At 48.5% G+C, this 17,815-nt stretch overlaps 1 protein-coding gene across 1 annotated transcript in view; it reads left to right on the top strand.

Moving 5' to 3' along the window:
• GFPT2 (glutamine--fructose-6-phosphate transaminase 2) overlaps nt 1-17,815 on the top strand; it is a 41,361-nt gene that overhangs the window by 10,928 nt on the left and 12,618 nt on the right. Inside the window, exons 2-10 of the mRNA XM_045795008.2 lie at nt 1,680-1,787; nt 2,637-2,735; nt 3,267-3,392; nt 6,935-6,993; nt 7,654-7,788; nt 8,826-8,887; nt 11,519-11,598; nt 12,069-12,186; nt 17,248-17,411. Of these exons, the coding sequence (XP_045650964.1) occupies nt 1,680-1,787; nt 2,637-2,735; nt 3,267-3,392; nt 6,935-6,993; nt 7,654-7,788; nt 8,826-8,887; nt 11,519-11,598; nt 12,069-12,186; nt 17,248-17,411 (951 nt within the window). The remainder of the gene's footprint in view (nt 1-1,679; nt 1,788-2,636; nt 2,736-3,266; nt 3,393-6,934; nt 6,994-7,653; nt 7,789-8,825; nt 8,888-11,518; nt 11,599-12,068; nt 12,187-17,247; nt 17,412-17,815) is intronic.

Below are 17,815 nucleotides of genomic sequence, written 5' to 3'. Positions count from 1 at the left end.
ATTAAAATTAAATCATTAAAATCAGGGAAATAAACCTTTCAATCCCATTCATCCCTGCGGCAGCACTGCCCAGGGGTTAGGACCATTTTAAGTCCTGAGGTCAAGTCTCCTTGCTTCCCGGTCACAGCCTCCCAGAAAGTAAAGAGAGGTCACGACAGATCAAGCCTCTAAGGCTGATGGGAGCTCCGATTGACACCTGCGTGGGGACGCTTGGCCCAGTGCCTGGCACATAGCGGGTTCTCAGTAAGATGAGTTACTACAAGTATTCCTGAAGGCCAATATTGTTCACACTCCACACTCTTGCTTCCCTGAATAAAGTGGATTTACAGTCACTCTACTCCACGTACATTTACTGAATAAGGACGGTGTGCCAAGACATAGTGAGAAATATAAAGATAGAAGTGCCAGCCTGTGTCCTTATCAGGGATGTAGGTGTTCCAAGATGCACGAGCGCTGGGGTGGCCCAGAGCAGGGGAGCACATCTGGCAGGGGGCCTGGGAGGGGCAAGCCAGCCCTGGGACGTGGGGGGAGCTGAGCTTTGAGGAGGGCAGGTGTCCCCCAGATGGGGCAGGGAGGACAAAAGGACAGAGGGACGTCAGGATGGGGAACTCACAGGGCAGGACAGAGACAGACCAGGGGTCCATCGTCTCGAGCAGGGAGGGGGCAAAGGAGTTTAGGGAGAACCAACAGGACGACTGTTACTTCCTATTTGGGAAAATATTATTCTTTTTTTTTTTTTTTTTTTTTTTTTTAAAGATTTTATTTATTTATGTGACAGAGAGACAGCCAGCGAGAGAGGGAACACAGCAGGGGGAGTGGGAGAGGAAGAAGCAGGCTCATAGCGGAAGAGCCTGATGTGGGACTCGATCCCAGATCGCCAGGATCACGCCCTGAGCCGAAAATATTATTCTGAAATACCAATGCAGAAAATAGAGCCAAATAAAATCTTCTGGGCGTGCAGATCTCCCTTGAAGATAGGGATTCTCCGAGGGCCAAGAGATGGTTTTATTTTTGCCGTTGTAAAAGCAGCGTTTGATGATAAAGCTCCAGACAATAGGGCCAGGCAGAAAGGAGTCAAGGCCTTGGTCCCTGGGAGGACTCTTCCCAGGCCTGTTGCATGCAGATCAAGGAGGCCAAGTAGGTGAGGACTTCCCGATGTCCCTTAGTGGCCTGGTGGTTTTGCTGATCTTTGCTATTATAAATTATTTTTAAGATTTTATTTATTTATTTATTTGTCAGAGAGGGAGAGAGTGCACACAAGCAGGGGGAGTGGCAGGCAGAGGGAGAAGCAGACTCTCCGCTGAGCAGGGAGCCCAATGCGGAACTCGATCCCAGGACCCTGGGATCATGACCTGAGCCAAAGGCAGACGCTTGACCAACTGAGCCACCCAGGGCCCCCTGATCTTTGCTATTATAAGTCGCCTCAATGAAAGCCATACAGAAATTCTCTACAGTGTAATTGCCAAGTCAACCGGAGACTTTTTGTCATGGGCTGGGCTGTGGGTGACGTGGGTCCTGAAGCAGGAGGGGAGCACGGCTCTCGGTTATGCCAGGGGAAGTCCGCGCATGCGGCCCAGACACCGTCTGGCGATGCCACCCGCGCTGGCGTCCCCAGAGCTGGTTTCTTGCAAACACCGACCAAGTGATTGATGGACATGTGGTCCCCCCTCTTTTCCCAGGAATCTTCGCGTACATGAACTACAGAGTCCCCCGGACGAGGAAGGAGATTTTCGAGACCCTCATTAAGGGCCTTCAGAGGCTGGAGTACAGAGGCTATGACTCGGCAGGTGGGTCCTGCGGGGGGCCACAGCGTGCACGGAACCCTTGTCCATTTAACTCAAAAACTAGAGAACAGTAGAAAGAAGAAATAAGGGCAACAACAAAAAAATCTCCACCCAAAGCACTCCCATCCATCTCTTTGTGTCCCTGCTCTGGTCACTGCTGTGCCTGTGTTGGGGTGGTCTGGGGGGGCGGGGGGAGTTGTGCATAGGTATTTTTTATTTTTAACCTGATCGTCATTATAGAATTGCAATTTTATGTCCTGTTCTCATCTCTCTCTCTCGCATTTTCCGTTACCCCAGTCTCTTCCTGACCATCTTTCTCGGTGGCTGCACATTCCTCTGATGGATACTTAGATCGTGTCCCGTTTTCAATTAAGCAGCCTGGGGAGGAAGGGGGAGCTGGACAATTTTAGAGGCCTGTTAATTCATACCGGAGAGCAAGTCGGATGAAGGATTGCAGGATCGCTGATGCAGTGGGGATACCAGCAACAGCGGCAGAGTGCAGAGCACAGGGAGATGAAGGCCTTCCAGCGAGCCCACTGCCCTCCGCAGTGGGCCTGGAGGTGCCCCCCCGGCAGGCAGCCTTCCAGGGCTGCACCCTGGTTAGACGCCAGGCCGGCGGCCACAGCCCAGGTCCCAGGCGCGCGTGCATTCCCTGCTGGCTGTCAGACCTCTTCTTTCCGAGTCGGTGTCCTGAACACGGTCTAGCTCTCTTCCAGGCCACCAGCCTGGCAAACAAGAACGGGTAAACCCACAGTGCTGTGCAGCCCTCCCCCGGGGCCGAGCTCCGTAACAGAGTCTGGGAGACAAAACGTCTAATGCCAGTATGAAAAAAAAATCATGTGTCTACCACAGGTGTGGCCATCGATGGACATAATAATGAAGTCAAAGAGCGGCATATCCAGCTGGTCAAGAAGAGAGGGAATGTCAAGGCTCTTGACGAGGAACTTTACAGTGAGTGCAACACACACCCATTCAGGGCAGTATAGGCAGCGCGGCTCAGTTTAAAATCTTTATTCCAGCAGCACCTGAGACTGACACTGCGAATGGATGGAGTCACACGGTGGATGAATAGGAGGGTTCAGCCCACATTGTAAAACTGTGTTTCTCAGGGTGTGGGACGGGTTTTTTTAGGAGGTGGTGCACAAGCATTTTTTAAAAAATATTTAGTGCTTAAGTATTTATTTTAATTTTTCTGGCAAATGATACCGCTTCTTCATGTATAGTAGGGATCCATATATATACATACATATATATATATATATGTATATATATATATATTTTTTAAGTAAGCTCATTTCGGTTAGCGAGTGAGGTTACTGGGAAATACTGAGCAAACCACAGCAGGGATCTGGCAGACATCCCCAGGGTGGGGCCCTTGCGGTGGAAGGTGGGACGTGCTTTTGACGTAGCCGGGTGCGTCCGTGTAACGATGTCACCTCACCGTAACGGTACTGTGTCAATGCTTCTTTCTCTTTGATCTAGAACAAGACAGCATGGACTTAAAGGTGGAGTTTGAGACCCACTTTGGCATTGCCCACACGCGCTGGGCCACCCATGGGGTCCCCAATGCTGTCAACAGCCATCCTCAGCGCTCAGACAAAGGCAACGGTATGTCATAGGGGCTTGCCCCCACCCCCCGCGCCCGCCCCGCCCCCATCCTGAAGCTTCTGCCTGGCCCTGACCTGCGCCAGCATTGGTCCACACCCACCACCACTGGCTTGCTTCTCTCCCAGCCCTGTCTTCCGTGAGGATCCACACGGGGTGGCACCGGGCCCTAGACGGGAGGCACACTCAGCCTGGCTCCTGGTCGATGCCGACCCTCCAGGCCTCCCCAGGAAAACAGTGGCGCTTCCCATGACTGCCGCTGGCTCTTGAGACCCAGCCTGAGTGGGACTTGGCAGTGGGAGGGGTGGAAGAGTCTGGGCGCTGCTCTTCAACAAGGGACTGCAGTGTTCTTTTTTTTTTTTTTTCACTTTTGAGGCTATCTTATTTATTTATTTATTTTTTTAATGATTTTATTATATTACGTTAGTCACCATACAGTACATCCCCGGTTTCCGATGTAAGGCTCGATGATTCATTAGTTGCGTATAACACCCAGTGCACCATGCAATACGTGCCCTCCTTACTACCCATCACCGGTCTATCCCATTCCCCCACCCCCTCCCCTCTGAGGCCCTCAGTTTGTTTCTCATAGTCCATAGTCTCTCATGTTTCATTCCCCCTTCTGATTACCCCCCCTTTCTTTATCCCTTTCTTCCCCTACTGATCATCCTAGTTCTTATGTTCCATAGATGAGAGAAATCATATGATAGTTGTCTTTCTCAGGGACTGCAGTGTTCTGGAGAGCTGGGCGCCTCAGGGAGGGATGGGTTTCCTTCCACCGAGGAGAGTGGTCTTGAGGCAAGGAGGGTGGCAGTGCTGATTTTGGTTCATGTCTGAGGTGCCGGCTCCCATCCTGGGCCCTGCAGAGATGCCTCGGCTGCCAAAGCCTTGAGATCTGGAGAAGCAGAGGCTGCAAGGGGCAGCCCAGGGGCTCCCTCCAAGCACCAGAGCCCTCCACTTGGCTCGCTGCAAGTTTTTTAAACCTGAGAATGATCATACCTAGAAGTCTAGACTTCTGGCGTCCCTTGAAAAACTGAAAGGTATGGTAACTGCTCTCACGGTATCTTGGAGTTGCACTGACAAGCAGCAGTCCAGGGTCACAGAGTGGGGACGTGGAAACTGCTCAGGACAGTCACAGGGATACCAGGCCCTCTTTGGTGAGCTGCAGGCTCCCCAGTTCTCCCAGTCACCCCTTTGGGCCAGCCCCAGCTCACGGGTCCACATCCTACGCCTGGGCCCCCAGGAAAGTTCTCCATGCTATAGTTCTTAACGCCCCCTGGCCCTTCTCATGGAGGAGGCCTGGCGGGTCTGGAGATCTCAGTGGGTCTCCATTCTAGGTTAGACCTGGTCGTAACCCACACCTGGGCATCATGGGGGAGTGTATCCGCCGGAGAGAATGATGTCTGGCGTCAGCTGGGACCCCCACCCCAAGACGTCCCCTGGCATAGTGCAAGTTCTTACCAAGCCCCATATTAGCGTGAAAAGCAGATACATCAGAGTCTCTGAGGAGCGCTTATTGGCAGGCACTTAGCTATACACTTGGCAAGCCTCACTGCCATTAATCGTCATGGAAGTTGGGCCGCAGGAGAGACTGGCGCCTCCCTGCTCAGTGTCCTTTACCCCTGTGAACAGCGGCTCACCCTGCCCAATTTGGAAGGATGAGCCCCATGCCCCCTGCTTGGTCCTAAGGACCTAGAATGTGCATCCTGCCAAACCCCAAGCTGGATACAGAGGCTGATCCCTGGAGCAAACACTGTCCCCAAACTATGTACCCTGAGAGGTTGCCATCCCAGGTGATAAGGTGAACCCCCACTTCAGTGTGGACGAGGACTCTGAGTAGATCCCCCCCACACACCCAAATGCCTGCCCTGACTCAGGATAAATAATTGAAAACAACATGAGAAGTCAGCAAAGATTCGTAGAATTTCTTTAGCAACTCATCAGGGATAACCGAGGAGCATATTTTGAAGGAAGACTTACACCCAGCAACCGCATTACACAAGAAAATTACACAGAGTTCTCACAAAGAAAACACAGATTCTGGGAAACAAACTACCGATGAAAAGTTAAGACAATTGACTGAAATGAAAAAATGGGACAAGGTTAAGAAAATAATCTGAAGACACCATGTCAGAGTTGATATGAAAAATAAGAGGGGGATGGGTACGGAGATCCATCAGGTGAATTACGTCCCCAAGAAGAGAACGGAACAAATAAAACAGTAAAAAAACAAACAAGCAAAAAACCCCAAAACAACAAAAACAAAAACAAACACGTAAAGCTGTAATAGAGTTCCGTTGTGCCTAGCACATTTGCCAAAAAGGCTTTTCTATTCAAGCCCTCCCAGTTTTTGGGTTACCTCCCCAAAGTAAACAATAGGCTGTAAAAAAAAATGGTAGAGAGGAAATGATGATAAAAATAATGAAAAAGAGTAAAGAACTATCCTGTACTGAAAAAAAACTTGAATTGGAGAACCAAAGTTTCACTGAACAATAGTATCTAGACACATCCTGGTAGAATTACTGAATCCCAAGGCCGATTAAGGGTCTTTCTATCATCTGGGCTCAGAAAAAAAAACCCTCAAGCTGGTTTCAAACCTTCAAGTTATTCATCATCCATTGATTGAGAAAATGCAGGGGTGACTAAGCAGACCAGGGTTGGCCAGGGGTTCCCCCGCGCAGGGAGTAGTAGTGCAGTGAGACAGAGAAGCTGCAGCCCGCAGACCCTGCAGAGAGAAGTGCTCATGGCTACACAGGAATGTGGGGGAGCCCGGGGATGCCAGAATTCCTGGGGATTTTTCCTCCCCTGAAAAAATCAGGATTTTTTAATTAACTAATTTTATTTTATTTATTTAATTTATTTTTAATTTATTTTTTTATTTTAAGATTTTATTTATTTATCTGAGAGAGAAAGAGTGAGTGAGAGAGAGATTGAGCATGAGCAGGGGAGGAGTAGAGGGAAAGGGAAAAGCAGACTCCCCTCTGAGCAGGGAGCCCAACGTGGGGCTCGATCCCAGGACCCTGAGATCATGACCTGAGCTGAAGGCAGATGCTTAACCTACTGAGCCACCCAGGTGCCCCTAGAAAAATCAGGATTTTTAAGTGAAAATTCAAAATTTTTAAACTGAAATCTTTTCACAGTGCAGTGTGGGTCCACGCATGTGGACTGCTAGCTTGTGGCCTCATTGAGCCTAAAGCTGGTTCGGAATGCCTGGGCAAGTTTCTGGATGATGAAGGGTTCATCCTGCCCCATTTGACATGAATACCAAAGCATGTTTGACGATGCTGTGGGCCCCAAGTCAAAGCTCTGTGCACGGTCAGACTGGCTTTTTACCCGAAGAGAACTGTGTATTTCCTCGGGTGTAAGCTGTAGCCATAGTAGACGGTAGACGTCAGCTCTCATCAGCGTAAGTGATGTTTGCTAAACAGCAGACTCTGTGGGAGTACAGCGTGCAGAGCTCCAAGCTGTCAGATCACTGTCTTTCATTTCTGACTTGAACTTCACCTTCTCATAGCTTCTCTGTCTTCACCAAACTTCTGTTCCAGAATTCGTGGTCATCCATAACGGGATCATCACAAATTACAAAGACCTGAGGAAGTTTCTGGTAAGATCCTTCCCCTGGGTTGGCATGTAAGTCAAGTGGTTTTCCCCGGAAACTTTCCAACCAGCTGGTTTCCCGTGGGAGACAGAGGCGGGAGCTGAGTGAGACCCGCTCTCAGTCCCAACTCCGCATTGGATAAACGTCGCCCTGGCTCGGCCGAGCTCCCCACGTCTTGCTGGAGAAGACACCGGGGCATTGGCATGTACTGCAGTAGATTGACATAATCAAGAGAACACGACCTTCCTTTTATGAAGGTGTCTGCACTTTAATAAAGTGTTTACATAACACATCAACTCCTACACCAAATGGAATGTGTGGTGGGAAGGCAGACGGCGAGGGTCTAACGTAGGAAGCGGTTGCGGTGTTGGTTGGGATGTGGGTGGATTTGACTCAACATATTTGATCATGTTGACTGCTGTTATGTTGCAATGTCCAGATTAACGGCAAGGACAGGCTTCTGAGGCGGGATGATCTCAGGGACTACTGGAATGACTCAGCTATGTTGGGCGCTGGGCTTCTGGGAGACATTTCTGATCCCCGTTTTCCTTGTTCTTATCTTAAGTCGCTGCGAGGGCGGGTCATAAGGGAGGAGAAGGAGCTGGCCAGGCGACCGGCGTTGCGCAATGCCAGTTATCTGACACTCTGTCCCACGAAATATTCCAGGAAAGCAAAGGCTACGAGTTTGAGTCAGAAACAGATACCGAGACCATTGCCAAGCTGATTAAGTATGTGTTTGACAACAGAGAAACTGAGGACATTACGTTTTCAACATTGGTCGAAAGAGTCATCCAGCAGCTGGTGAGTTACCGGTCCCACCTGTGTAAATACATCAACCCTGCATTCCCTCACTCCTCGGGGCTCTGCCTGAAGCCTCTTCATTTTGGGGAGTTGGAGAGGCCCTTAGAGGCCTGGGGACGCTGACTCTGGGTCCTTCTGGCTATGTGACTGAGTTGGCAGACTGGCCAATGCACACTGGCCACACGGGGCCTTGGGTCTGCCCAGGATTCCAAAACATGGGGGATTTCACATGGAAATCCCGATGTGTAGCTGGTCATACCTAACCCAAGTCTACCAGGGTACAAGGAGGGACAGAATGTAGGAGACAATTTTGCACCAAGGATTTAAATAGAGCATCGGGAGTCTTGAGTTAGGAGAACTAGATCTGTGCTGGTTTGCACGACGTAGGAAACTAAAGCGCAGACGGCAAAGGACAGTCCTCGCTACAGAAATAATAAAATTAATAATAACCCACGCCTCTATCGAGTTTTCTGTATGGCAGCCACGGTTCTAAGCACTTCAAGTGCATGAACTCACAGCAGCCAAACAAGGTAGGACAATTCCCATCTCCGTTCACAGCCGGGCACAAATTGGGCAGTTGCTCAATGAAGGGGCGGAGCCAGGGTTTGAACCCAGGTGCTAGTGCGAGTCATGAATTTTCATTCTCAGAGTTGCTCCCTGAGTAGATGCCATCCCAGAGGCCCAGGGCAGGCCCTGGCTCCTGTTCTCATTTCCTGAGGCTCTAACTGCATCCGCCCGCCCAGATGGTCACGGAGCTGGGATTCTCTGCTTGTGGGCCTGGCTGGGGGGGAAGGGGGGGGGCGTCTGTTGAGCACCATGAAATGCACAAGTTCCGGGCTTTGGTTCTTCAGCGCGGTACTGGCTGTTTTCACTTTCTCCTCCTGCCATCACCCTGCACGAGCTGTCCTGCACTCGGCCCCCTGAGGGAGTGACCCCAGGACCCATCCCCTGGGAGGAGTGGCCCCTGTCTGGGGCAGTGGGCGAAGCTGGCCGGGCCAGAGCACGGCGTTCCTCACGCGTGTTTGCTGTGTTTGTAGGAAGGCGCGTTTGCGTTGGTTTTCAAGAGCATCCACTACCCGGGAGAAGCCGTTGCCACCAGGTGAGGCTCAACACATTGACATTTCAAGAATAAATCAATAAAATGCAGTCACTTAGCTTGCAGCCCAGGGGAGAAGTGGGGCGTCCGACAATCTGGAAGGTAGTCTCTAAGGGACAGCGGTGGCTGGGGTACCCCACCAGCTCTGTAACCACAGCTTCTGATTTTTAAAAGAGGAACCAGAAAGTTGGATTTTTAGTTGAAATCTCCATATTTTCAGACATTGACAACAAATTCAAATTAAAAATAGAATTGTATAGTGAGGGGCAGATACAGGTTGCAGGTCAGTTTCGGAGGTTCTCTTTAGGAAAAGCATGCAAAATTATGAGCATGAAACTGGGAACACTGATTTGAATCCAGTAGAGAAGAGGCCTTGCAGGCCCCGAGCTCAAGCTTCATCACCTTCACAGAACAGGTGTTCTAGGAATCAGCTGAGAGGGCCTGGGTCAGCCCACATGTCCCTCTGTTAGAGCCCCATGGCTCCCAGCGCTGTGTGGACTCATTCACGCGGGGCTGTGAGTGCCCTCCTGTTCTTTTACATTCAGATGACTTGACTGTCCCTCTCTTCATCCATCCATCTGTCCATCCACCATCAGTCTGACCATCCATGCACACATCTATTTGTCCCTCTGCCCATCCCTCCCTCCATTCATCCCACCAAAATTTTTGAGCACTTACTCCATACTGGGCCCTGGGGACCTAGTAACGCCCCACCCGGTCCTGCCCTTAGGGACTGGACATTTGTGCAGGAGGACAGAGTGGGGCAGAAGGTCTTGATACTCTCTGTTGGGGATTGGGGGGACAATGCCCTGGGGGCAGGTGTCAGCCTAGGGGAGTCAGGCAGAAGGACCAGTGTGAGCAAAAGCAAGGGGCCCGGAGTGAGCTCAGCCGTGCAGGGATCGGCAGGCAGGCCAGGAAGTTGGGAGGGGGGTGCTGGTGGGACTTCCTGCTCTTCCGGTGGGTACTCACTGACACCTGCTGTGTGCCAGGCGCGGGAGACCGCCCTGAGCCAGGTCGTGAGCACACTGCCCTGTGAACTTCAAGGCTGGTGGGGAGTGAGGATGTGGGCGGAGGCCCAGCTCTGCACGGCCCCAGGTGCACTGTGGGCTGCAGTCTTCGCTCGAAGGTTCTGAGAAGCCACTGAGAAGGCACCCGTGGCCCTCGGAGACGCACAGAGACGACGAGGCCGTCCCGCACAGACTGCCATAGCCTCTAGGCAGGAAATGATGTGAACATATCATGATTCAATTTTTTCTAGGCTAGGCACTAATGGGCTCTTCAACAGTTAACTCCTTCAATCGTAGAGTTGTAAAAGACCACTGGGTCCCTAACAAATTTAGAAACCCCTTTTAAAATCCGGTATTATCATGGTATTACATTTTAAATGAACAGAGAAGGCGGCACTGCGAAGAAGCAATAAAGCCTTATTTTATTAAGTTGTCTATAACTAGTGGCTCTGTAACCTTCAGAGCCATCTAGGGGACGCCTTGAGAGCGTTATTGGTGACAAGGTTGAGAACAACCACGGAGCTCAATCTGAAATTTAGGGGAGACATTTACCAAGAAAATTAGATAACCACAATATTTTCTCATTGTCAATATTATAAAGACTGTTTAAGCTGGATCCTTATTGGACCCAGACCCATGTCTCCTCTTTGCTTTAGATTTATTTACCTATTTTAAAGAGAGAGAGCGCACACATGTGGAAATGGGGGAAGGGGCAGAGAGAGAGAGAGAGAATCTCAAACAGACTCTGTGCTGAGTGCCGAGTCTGATGTGGGGCTCAATCTCATGACCCTGAGATCATGACCTGAGCCGAAAGCAAGAGTCAGAGGCTTAACCAACTGCTCCACCCTGGGGCCCCACCTCTTTGCTTTAGATACGATCAAAGATGGTCCAAAATATTCAAGGTGCTCACAGCACCTTCTTCGAAGCCACAGACTTTCCCCCTCACTAGGAGAAGCCGGAAGGGGGGCTGGGAAAGGAAACTCGAGTTCGAGGCGCTCACTCGGGGCAGCTGCAGGAATTCCCCGAGGCACTGTCCCCTTTGCAATGGAGTCCAGCTTGTGCAGGTCAGAGATTTGAAACTTCACCCCGTGAGGTGTCACTCGGGCCGACCAAACCACCCTTGAAAGCACATTAAGTGCCCCAGTAAGTTAAGCAGATCCAAAGCCAGTCATTATAATGCCCCCCAAAGCCGGAGAACAACTGAGCTAGGCAAAAGCATGGGGGGTCGGGGTGGGGAGAGAATCTTTGGGCAGATCCTGGGCCTCGAGGGATCCTGCTTTAGAGATGGCAGCAAACAGAGGCCAGCTGGAGGTGCCGAATATTCCTGCACGCTGTCAGGGCCTACTAATGTCTCAGCCTCTGTGACCTAACCCGGTGTGGATTCCCTGGGCACATGGGTGGCACCGTGGAAACAAGCTGGCATTCTCCTGCTAGCCTGTTGGTCCCCGCTCCAAGCCCTGGAGCATCTTCCAGGGGCCAAGGACTCTGTCCAGTGGCATCTCAACATGACACTTTCCCTTGGGGGGAGGGCTGGATGCACGGCCCCCTCCTCAGTGCTCAGAGGCCATCCAGCCCTTCCCCAGGCTGCTGAGGCAATGAGTAACTCTCCTCCCTCTTGTCTCTACAGGAGAGGCAGCCCCCTGCTCATTGGAGTGCGGAGCAAATACAAACTGTCCACAGAACAGATCCCCATCTTGTATAGGACGCGTAAGTGTTTCGAGAAGGACTTGGACAGGGCGATGGGGCTCTCTGGGGCAGGCCGACCCCCTCGGAGACAGGCTGTCTTCACTCTGCTGGGGCCAGCCTGCCCACAGCTCCAGGTCGGAGAGGTTTTCCTGCAGCTGAGACTTGGCTCCATTTTTTTGCAAAAGCTTTTTATTATGGATATTTTCAAATACACACACAAGTCCAGGGAACGGCACGCAGCCCCATTATGTAAAGGCGTCCGTGCTCGGGGATGAGTGTTGATTTGGTTCGGTTTTGTTTGCCGCTATTTAAATGCTCTTGCAGTGGTATGGTGCTATTTGGGGATCATTTGCACGATTTGGCTGACGCAGCCAAAGCTAAAAATTGCAAATTTCTCCCACACATATTCAAAGGGGAAGCTGGAGCCTCGCTTCATGTCATTCAAACAAAATAGTTTAATGGGACTTGCGTTCTTTTCCTTCACTCGCCAGGCAATTTTGAGAATGTGAAGAATATTTGCAAAACGAGGATGAAGAGGCTGGACAGCTCGACCTGCCTTCATGCTGTTGGCGATAAAGCCGTGGAATTCTTCTTTGCTTCAGATGCAAGGTAACAACCTTGTTTCTTTTCTTTCCTAGGATTATGTAACCAAACATGACTGGCTCAACATCACCGTTTCTAATACATCCCTCGTTTCAGCTGTTTTGTCATGGCAAGGGGGCAGGGGTGATGGCACATTTCAGATCTCTGCGACCCTTCCCTGAGAATTCTTCTGCAGAGCGCCTCGTGACCAAAGGCCAGCACAGAATACCTGAATTATTTGCCAACATTTTAAAAGTGGGCAATTTCACATAAATGTCTGGATTTCTAGCTTCTCTGGGAAATCAGCAGGTCTGAGCACGCTGGGCTGTGCTCCCTCTGGCCCAGCCTGTCTGGGGCCACTCAAAGGCTGCTCCCTTCAGGTGGGGCAGGTGTCCCCAGCCCTTCGGTCCTTCCCGTGCCCCACCTGCCTTTGCCTGCATCTGACCGCTCATAAAAAAGCCGAGACTTAAGGGTTTGGTGCAATTGATTTCAAAGTCCGTGTTCTCATGAGCAGACAAAGCAAATAGTTCTGAAATTTGAGCAAGTCAGCTTCGTACTCATCTTAGGACAAAAAGTTGATACACACACATGCACATATCCTCAGAAAAGACTGAGATACTTTCCTGGTCGTTGAAGTAGAAAAGTACCGTAAGTACCACCACTCCTTCCTCCATCCAAACCCTTCTCATGCCTCCCTCCCACCAGGAAGGAGTCTTCCCACACCGGGGAGAAAAGCACGGAGGACACCAGATAAAATCTCCTGGACACATGGAGTCATAGGAACCTAGAGCCCTTGGCTGTAAAGTCTGGTTCTGCCCACAGCCAGCATTGCACTCAATGCTGATAGGAAAGGGCAGCTGTTTCCCAAACTGTGTTCCTCAGAGCACCATTTCAATGACAAGCTAATACTATTTCGGTGATCCCGAGGCACACAATTATCTTACAGATTTTAGCATCTGTCCGTGGCATCTTGCAATTATAATTTGTTACAGTTTCTATGTCTTAAAAGTGTATCACACAATTGTGATCCCTAAGATCAGTGTTACCTTATATTCCATGAAATATAGTAAATGTTTCTTTAAAAAAAAAAGAAGGAAGAAAGAAAAAAGACATGAATATCTGCACGGAAATGAAATAATTACTTGTAGGCAATAGGATCCTATGCTTTTAAAATCCAACTGGAACCTGTTAGAACAAATCCTAGAGGCTGGTCAGAGAATGAAGGTGTGGAAATCTGACCTCCCAGCGGTAAGCCATCCGCTGGCCCAGGCGGTGGGACCACATCCACCCCGTTTCCTCCTGTGCCTGCTACTGTGACTGGCACAGTCGACTCTCAGCAGACCTTTCCTGAACAACAACAAAAAGGAATCTGTTTACCAGACCTGGAAAAGCCTTTTTAATCCCTTAAGATGAATTTTTTTTGGAAGCTTTTATTTATTTGACAGAGAGAAAGAAAGAGAGCACAAGCAGGGGGAACAGCAGGCAGAGGGAGAAGTAGGCTCCCCGCTGAGCAGGGAGCCTGATGCGGGACTCGATGCCAGGACCCTGAAATCATGACCTGAGCCGAAGGCAGATGCTTAATGACTGAGCCACCCAGCAACGCCCTCCCCCCCGTAAAATGAATTTTAACAAACAGAATCTGTTTGGAGAAGACTACAAACATTCACTATGAGAAACAAGAACAGATTTGAATAAAGGGAAGGAGTCCACCCTCCTTGGTAGGAAGCCTGAATATTATTTCTAAAAATTAATTGGCTTAACATTATTTTAATAACAAGAAATTATTTTGTAAAGATACTGACTTTCCTTAAATTAATCTGTAAATCTGATGGTATAATTAAAATCCTCAGGATTCCTTTGCTTTGTTTAGGTTTGGGGAACTCGAAGAGGTGTTTCTACAGTGCGTGGTGTGTAGACCAGAAAGCCAACATGTGTTGCAAAGTGAGGATGACAGGGGTGACCTTCCCAGATAGGAAGGCATCCTGTGGAGCCTTCGGGACAACAGTAGTCAGTGTGGGGGGCTTCGTCAGGGTGATCTCATTTAATAAACACAGCAAGCCTCTGGCGAAGGCACAGGGATCATCTCCCATTCTACAGATGAGGAATTTGATACCGGGGCTCAGAGGGGTCAGATCTGTGTTGCCCGAGGGCATAATGCCGGGAAGAGACAGAAATGAGGATTCCATGTCAGGTCTGTCTAGCTCCTGGGTCAATAGTCTTCTTTTCTTTTCTTAAATTTAATTATATATTTAAGTAGAATTTAATCCCAATTACAGAAGATTTGGGCTATGCAATATACCATATATGCGAGATTGTTCTCCAGGAAAAAAACTAGAAAAATAAACCAAAGGTGTATTAACATTATTGTTACGTGATAAAAAAATGTCATTATTCTAATTAAGGTCAGTAGTAACTTAGGATGATGATTTAGAATTTCATCCCATCGCATGTAATAACAACAACAAAAATACAGATGAAGTGGAGGCCAGCGTATTAATATAAAATATCATAAATAACATATTGTGGAAGAACACCCAAAACATAAAGGAAAACAGAAATATTAGACTTTTTAAAATACAAGAACTCTTTATATATTAAATAATACACATTTAAACAACATATAATTTCCCCAGACGCTAATATTTATAATACTAAAAAATGTGTGAAAATGTCCTAAATATCCACATTGGTAAAGACGTTAAATATATCACCGTATACCCACTTAGGAATGAGACCATTAAGGATTATGATTACACTAAAGTTAATTACATGGAAAATGTTGGTGAAAATACAGAATACCAAGACATCTATGCTCTGTGATCCGAGCTCTATAAAAATATGCATTAACAAACCAGATAATTATGTTAATCAACATTTTTACCCTTTGGCAAATATATCCATTTATTTTCTAATTTTTGCATTTTATTTAATGTATTTTCTATAATATATATTCTTTAATAGTACGAAAATCGGTAAAGAGAAATATAAAGATCTTTTTGGTCTCCCAGTTTGTCCTGGGCCAATAGTCTTAGGGAGGGATTATACTACCATGCATTTCAGAAATAAAAACAAGTATATTTCAACATATGGATGTCCGTGCACGCATAGATCCAAGCACGCCTCTATTAAGCACTGTGTGAAGGACAGTGCCATGTAACTGGTGTTTATCCCTTGGAGATGGGGTCAGGCCATTTTCTCCCTCTCATTATTCTGTGTTTTCTACTTTCCACACAATGAGTATATACCGTGTAAAGTATTTTTCTCCAGGGCAGTGGCTTTCCATCCTGCCTCGTCTTCCTTCCCGAGCATCTGTCTGGAGACACCTCTCTCGGGGCCATAGAACGTGATCGTTTCTCTCTTTTATTTTGCATCAGGAGATGTGAAGTGGCACTGGGTAGGATGCGGGTTTTTTCTTCTCATGGTCCTATAAGCACCACCTTTGTGGACTTTTTACCACTTGTACTGTTGATTACTTTTCTTTTTCACTTACCAACTTTTCTAACTTGGTTTATTTTCTTTAAAGATTTTATTTATTTGACAGAGAGACAGAGAGAGAACAGGGGGAGCAGCAAAGGGAGAGGGAGAAGCAGGCCCTCTGCTGAGCAGGGAGCCCGATGCAGGGTTCGATCCCAGGACCCTGGGATCATGACCTGAGCCTAAGGCAGACCCTTCACCAACTGAGCCACCGAGGCGCCCCTAACTCAATTTGTTTTTAAAAGAAACTTTGTGTTGCCCTTTTGCCATACAAAAATCATCATTACTTGCCATGCAGAGAAAGTTTTTATAAGAGAAAACACAGTGGCACCACATTTCATTGGTGGACATATTTGATACTTTGCTCCTAAACCACCCTTTTTTCCTTAAAGGGTGTGTGTGTGTGTGTGTGTGTGTGTGTGTGTGTGTGCATGTGTGCACACATGTGTGCCTATGTTATGAAATGGAGTCATTTGTCCTGATGAGTTTCCCCATGGGGATTTTGCTGAGTGAAGCCCCCATGGTGTCATTTCACACGTTCCCCTGCCCATCGTACTTTCTGTGCCCTGGCGTTCACAGGTATCTAGAAACTCGATCTCCTTTGGGTTTGAATTTTTTTGGTAAAACTGCTTCATCGGTGGTGGTGTGTCCTTCCATCTGGAGGCATACATGTATCATCGTCTGTCTTTTTGTGCTGTTAAGATTGATTGAGGGGTTCCAATGTCAGACAGCCTCACCCATCCATTATAAAGCTGCTCTCTGCTTTTCACCCCTCGGTTTCAGCTGCCATTGGCGGTCCTTGCTTAGAACTATTAATAATGAGAGTTCGGGGTCCTGGGTGGCTCAGTCGGTGAAGCGTCTGCCTTCGGCTCAGGTCATTATCTCAGGGTCCTGGGATTGAGTCCCATGTCGGGCTCCCTGCTCAGCGGTGAGTCTGCTTCTCCCTCTCCCTCTGCTGCTCCCCCTGCTCATGCTCTCTCTCTCTTTCTCAAATAATAAATAAAATCTTTACAAAAATAAAAATAAAATAATTAGGAGTTCACAAATTGACTATTCTAATGCCGTCATTCCTTATTAGCTATATTCCTTTTATAAAGAGAAACTTGCCTTCATGAACTATGTGCTTATTCTGAAAGCCAGATCATTTTGAAAGGCAAGATAGATGTTTCATTCTTTCCTGTTCTGATTCAGAATAATGTATTGGTTCCCGAGCGTTCTCCAAAGGTGACAATGTCTGGATCTTGATTTGAAAACAGCAATCATAAGAGGACATCTATGAGATTACTGGGGAAATTTGAACAGACTGGATATTTGATGAGATGAAGGAATAACTTATTAATTTTAGATGTGATCATGGTATCAGAGGTTAAAAAATGATCCTTCCCTTTTAAAGATATAAAGTAAAATGTTTACAGATGAAATGATAGGCTGTCTGGGGCTGGCTTCACAATGATTCTGGGGGGAGGGAAGGAGGTGTGAATTGATATTTATAGTGTGATGTCCCTGTCCCTCCTGAAATGCCATCCGACACTACTGATGTGAACCCAGACTTGGGAGGCAGGGACTGCCACCTTGTAACTGTCGAACGTGACGCCGGTGTTTCCCTTGCTCCAGTGCCATCATAGAACACACCAACCGCGTCATCTTCCTTGAGGATGACGACATCGCTGCAGTGGCTGATGGGAAACTCTCCATTCATCGGGTCAAGCGTTCTGCTAGTGACGACCCATCTCGAGCCATCCAGACCTTGCAGATGGAACTACAGCAAATCATGAAAGGCAGGTGTCCTCTGAGGGTCCGTGTGCAGTGGCCTTGGGTGGGGGGGGGCAGCAGGTGCTCTATGGGGGCGGTCCTGAGACTCCCTGTCCTACCTTGAATGGCAGCCCTCCTGCCTGCCGTGGCCATCGGGGAGCTCCTGACCAAAGCCAAGCACCAGGTCTCCCTGTTTGATTTGACCAGTGTATCCACTGTCTCCCTTTACTGACTCTCTGGGACACACTCTGACACCCAGACATCATTTCTTCTCTGCGTCAGAGGCCCACAATAACAGGGGTCTGTGGACTACTTCCTCCTCTCAAGGAGAGCTTGTCTCCCTACACCCCCTTCTCCACAGGGCAAACTGGGTAAACATTTAGGAATGTGAATCAGACACTCTTACACGGCTGCTTAAAGCCCTCTCTGA

Source organism: Ursus americanus, chromosome 5 (genome assembly GCF_024610735.1).
Source record: "Ursus americanus isolate L20-20 chromosome 5, mUrsAme1.1.p, whole genome shotgun sequence".
Lineage (NCBI taxonomy): Eukaryota > Metazoa > Chordata > Mammalia > Carnivora > Ursidae > Ursus > Ursus americanus.
The sequence above is the reverse complement of the archived record's forward strand: the minus strand, read 5'-3'. Positions and strand labels throughout refer to the sequence as shown.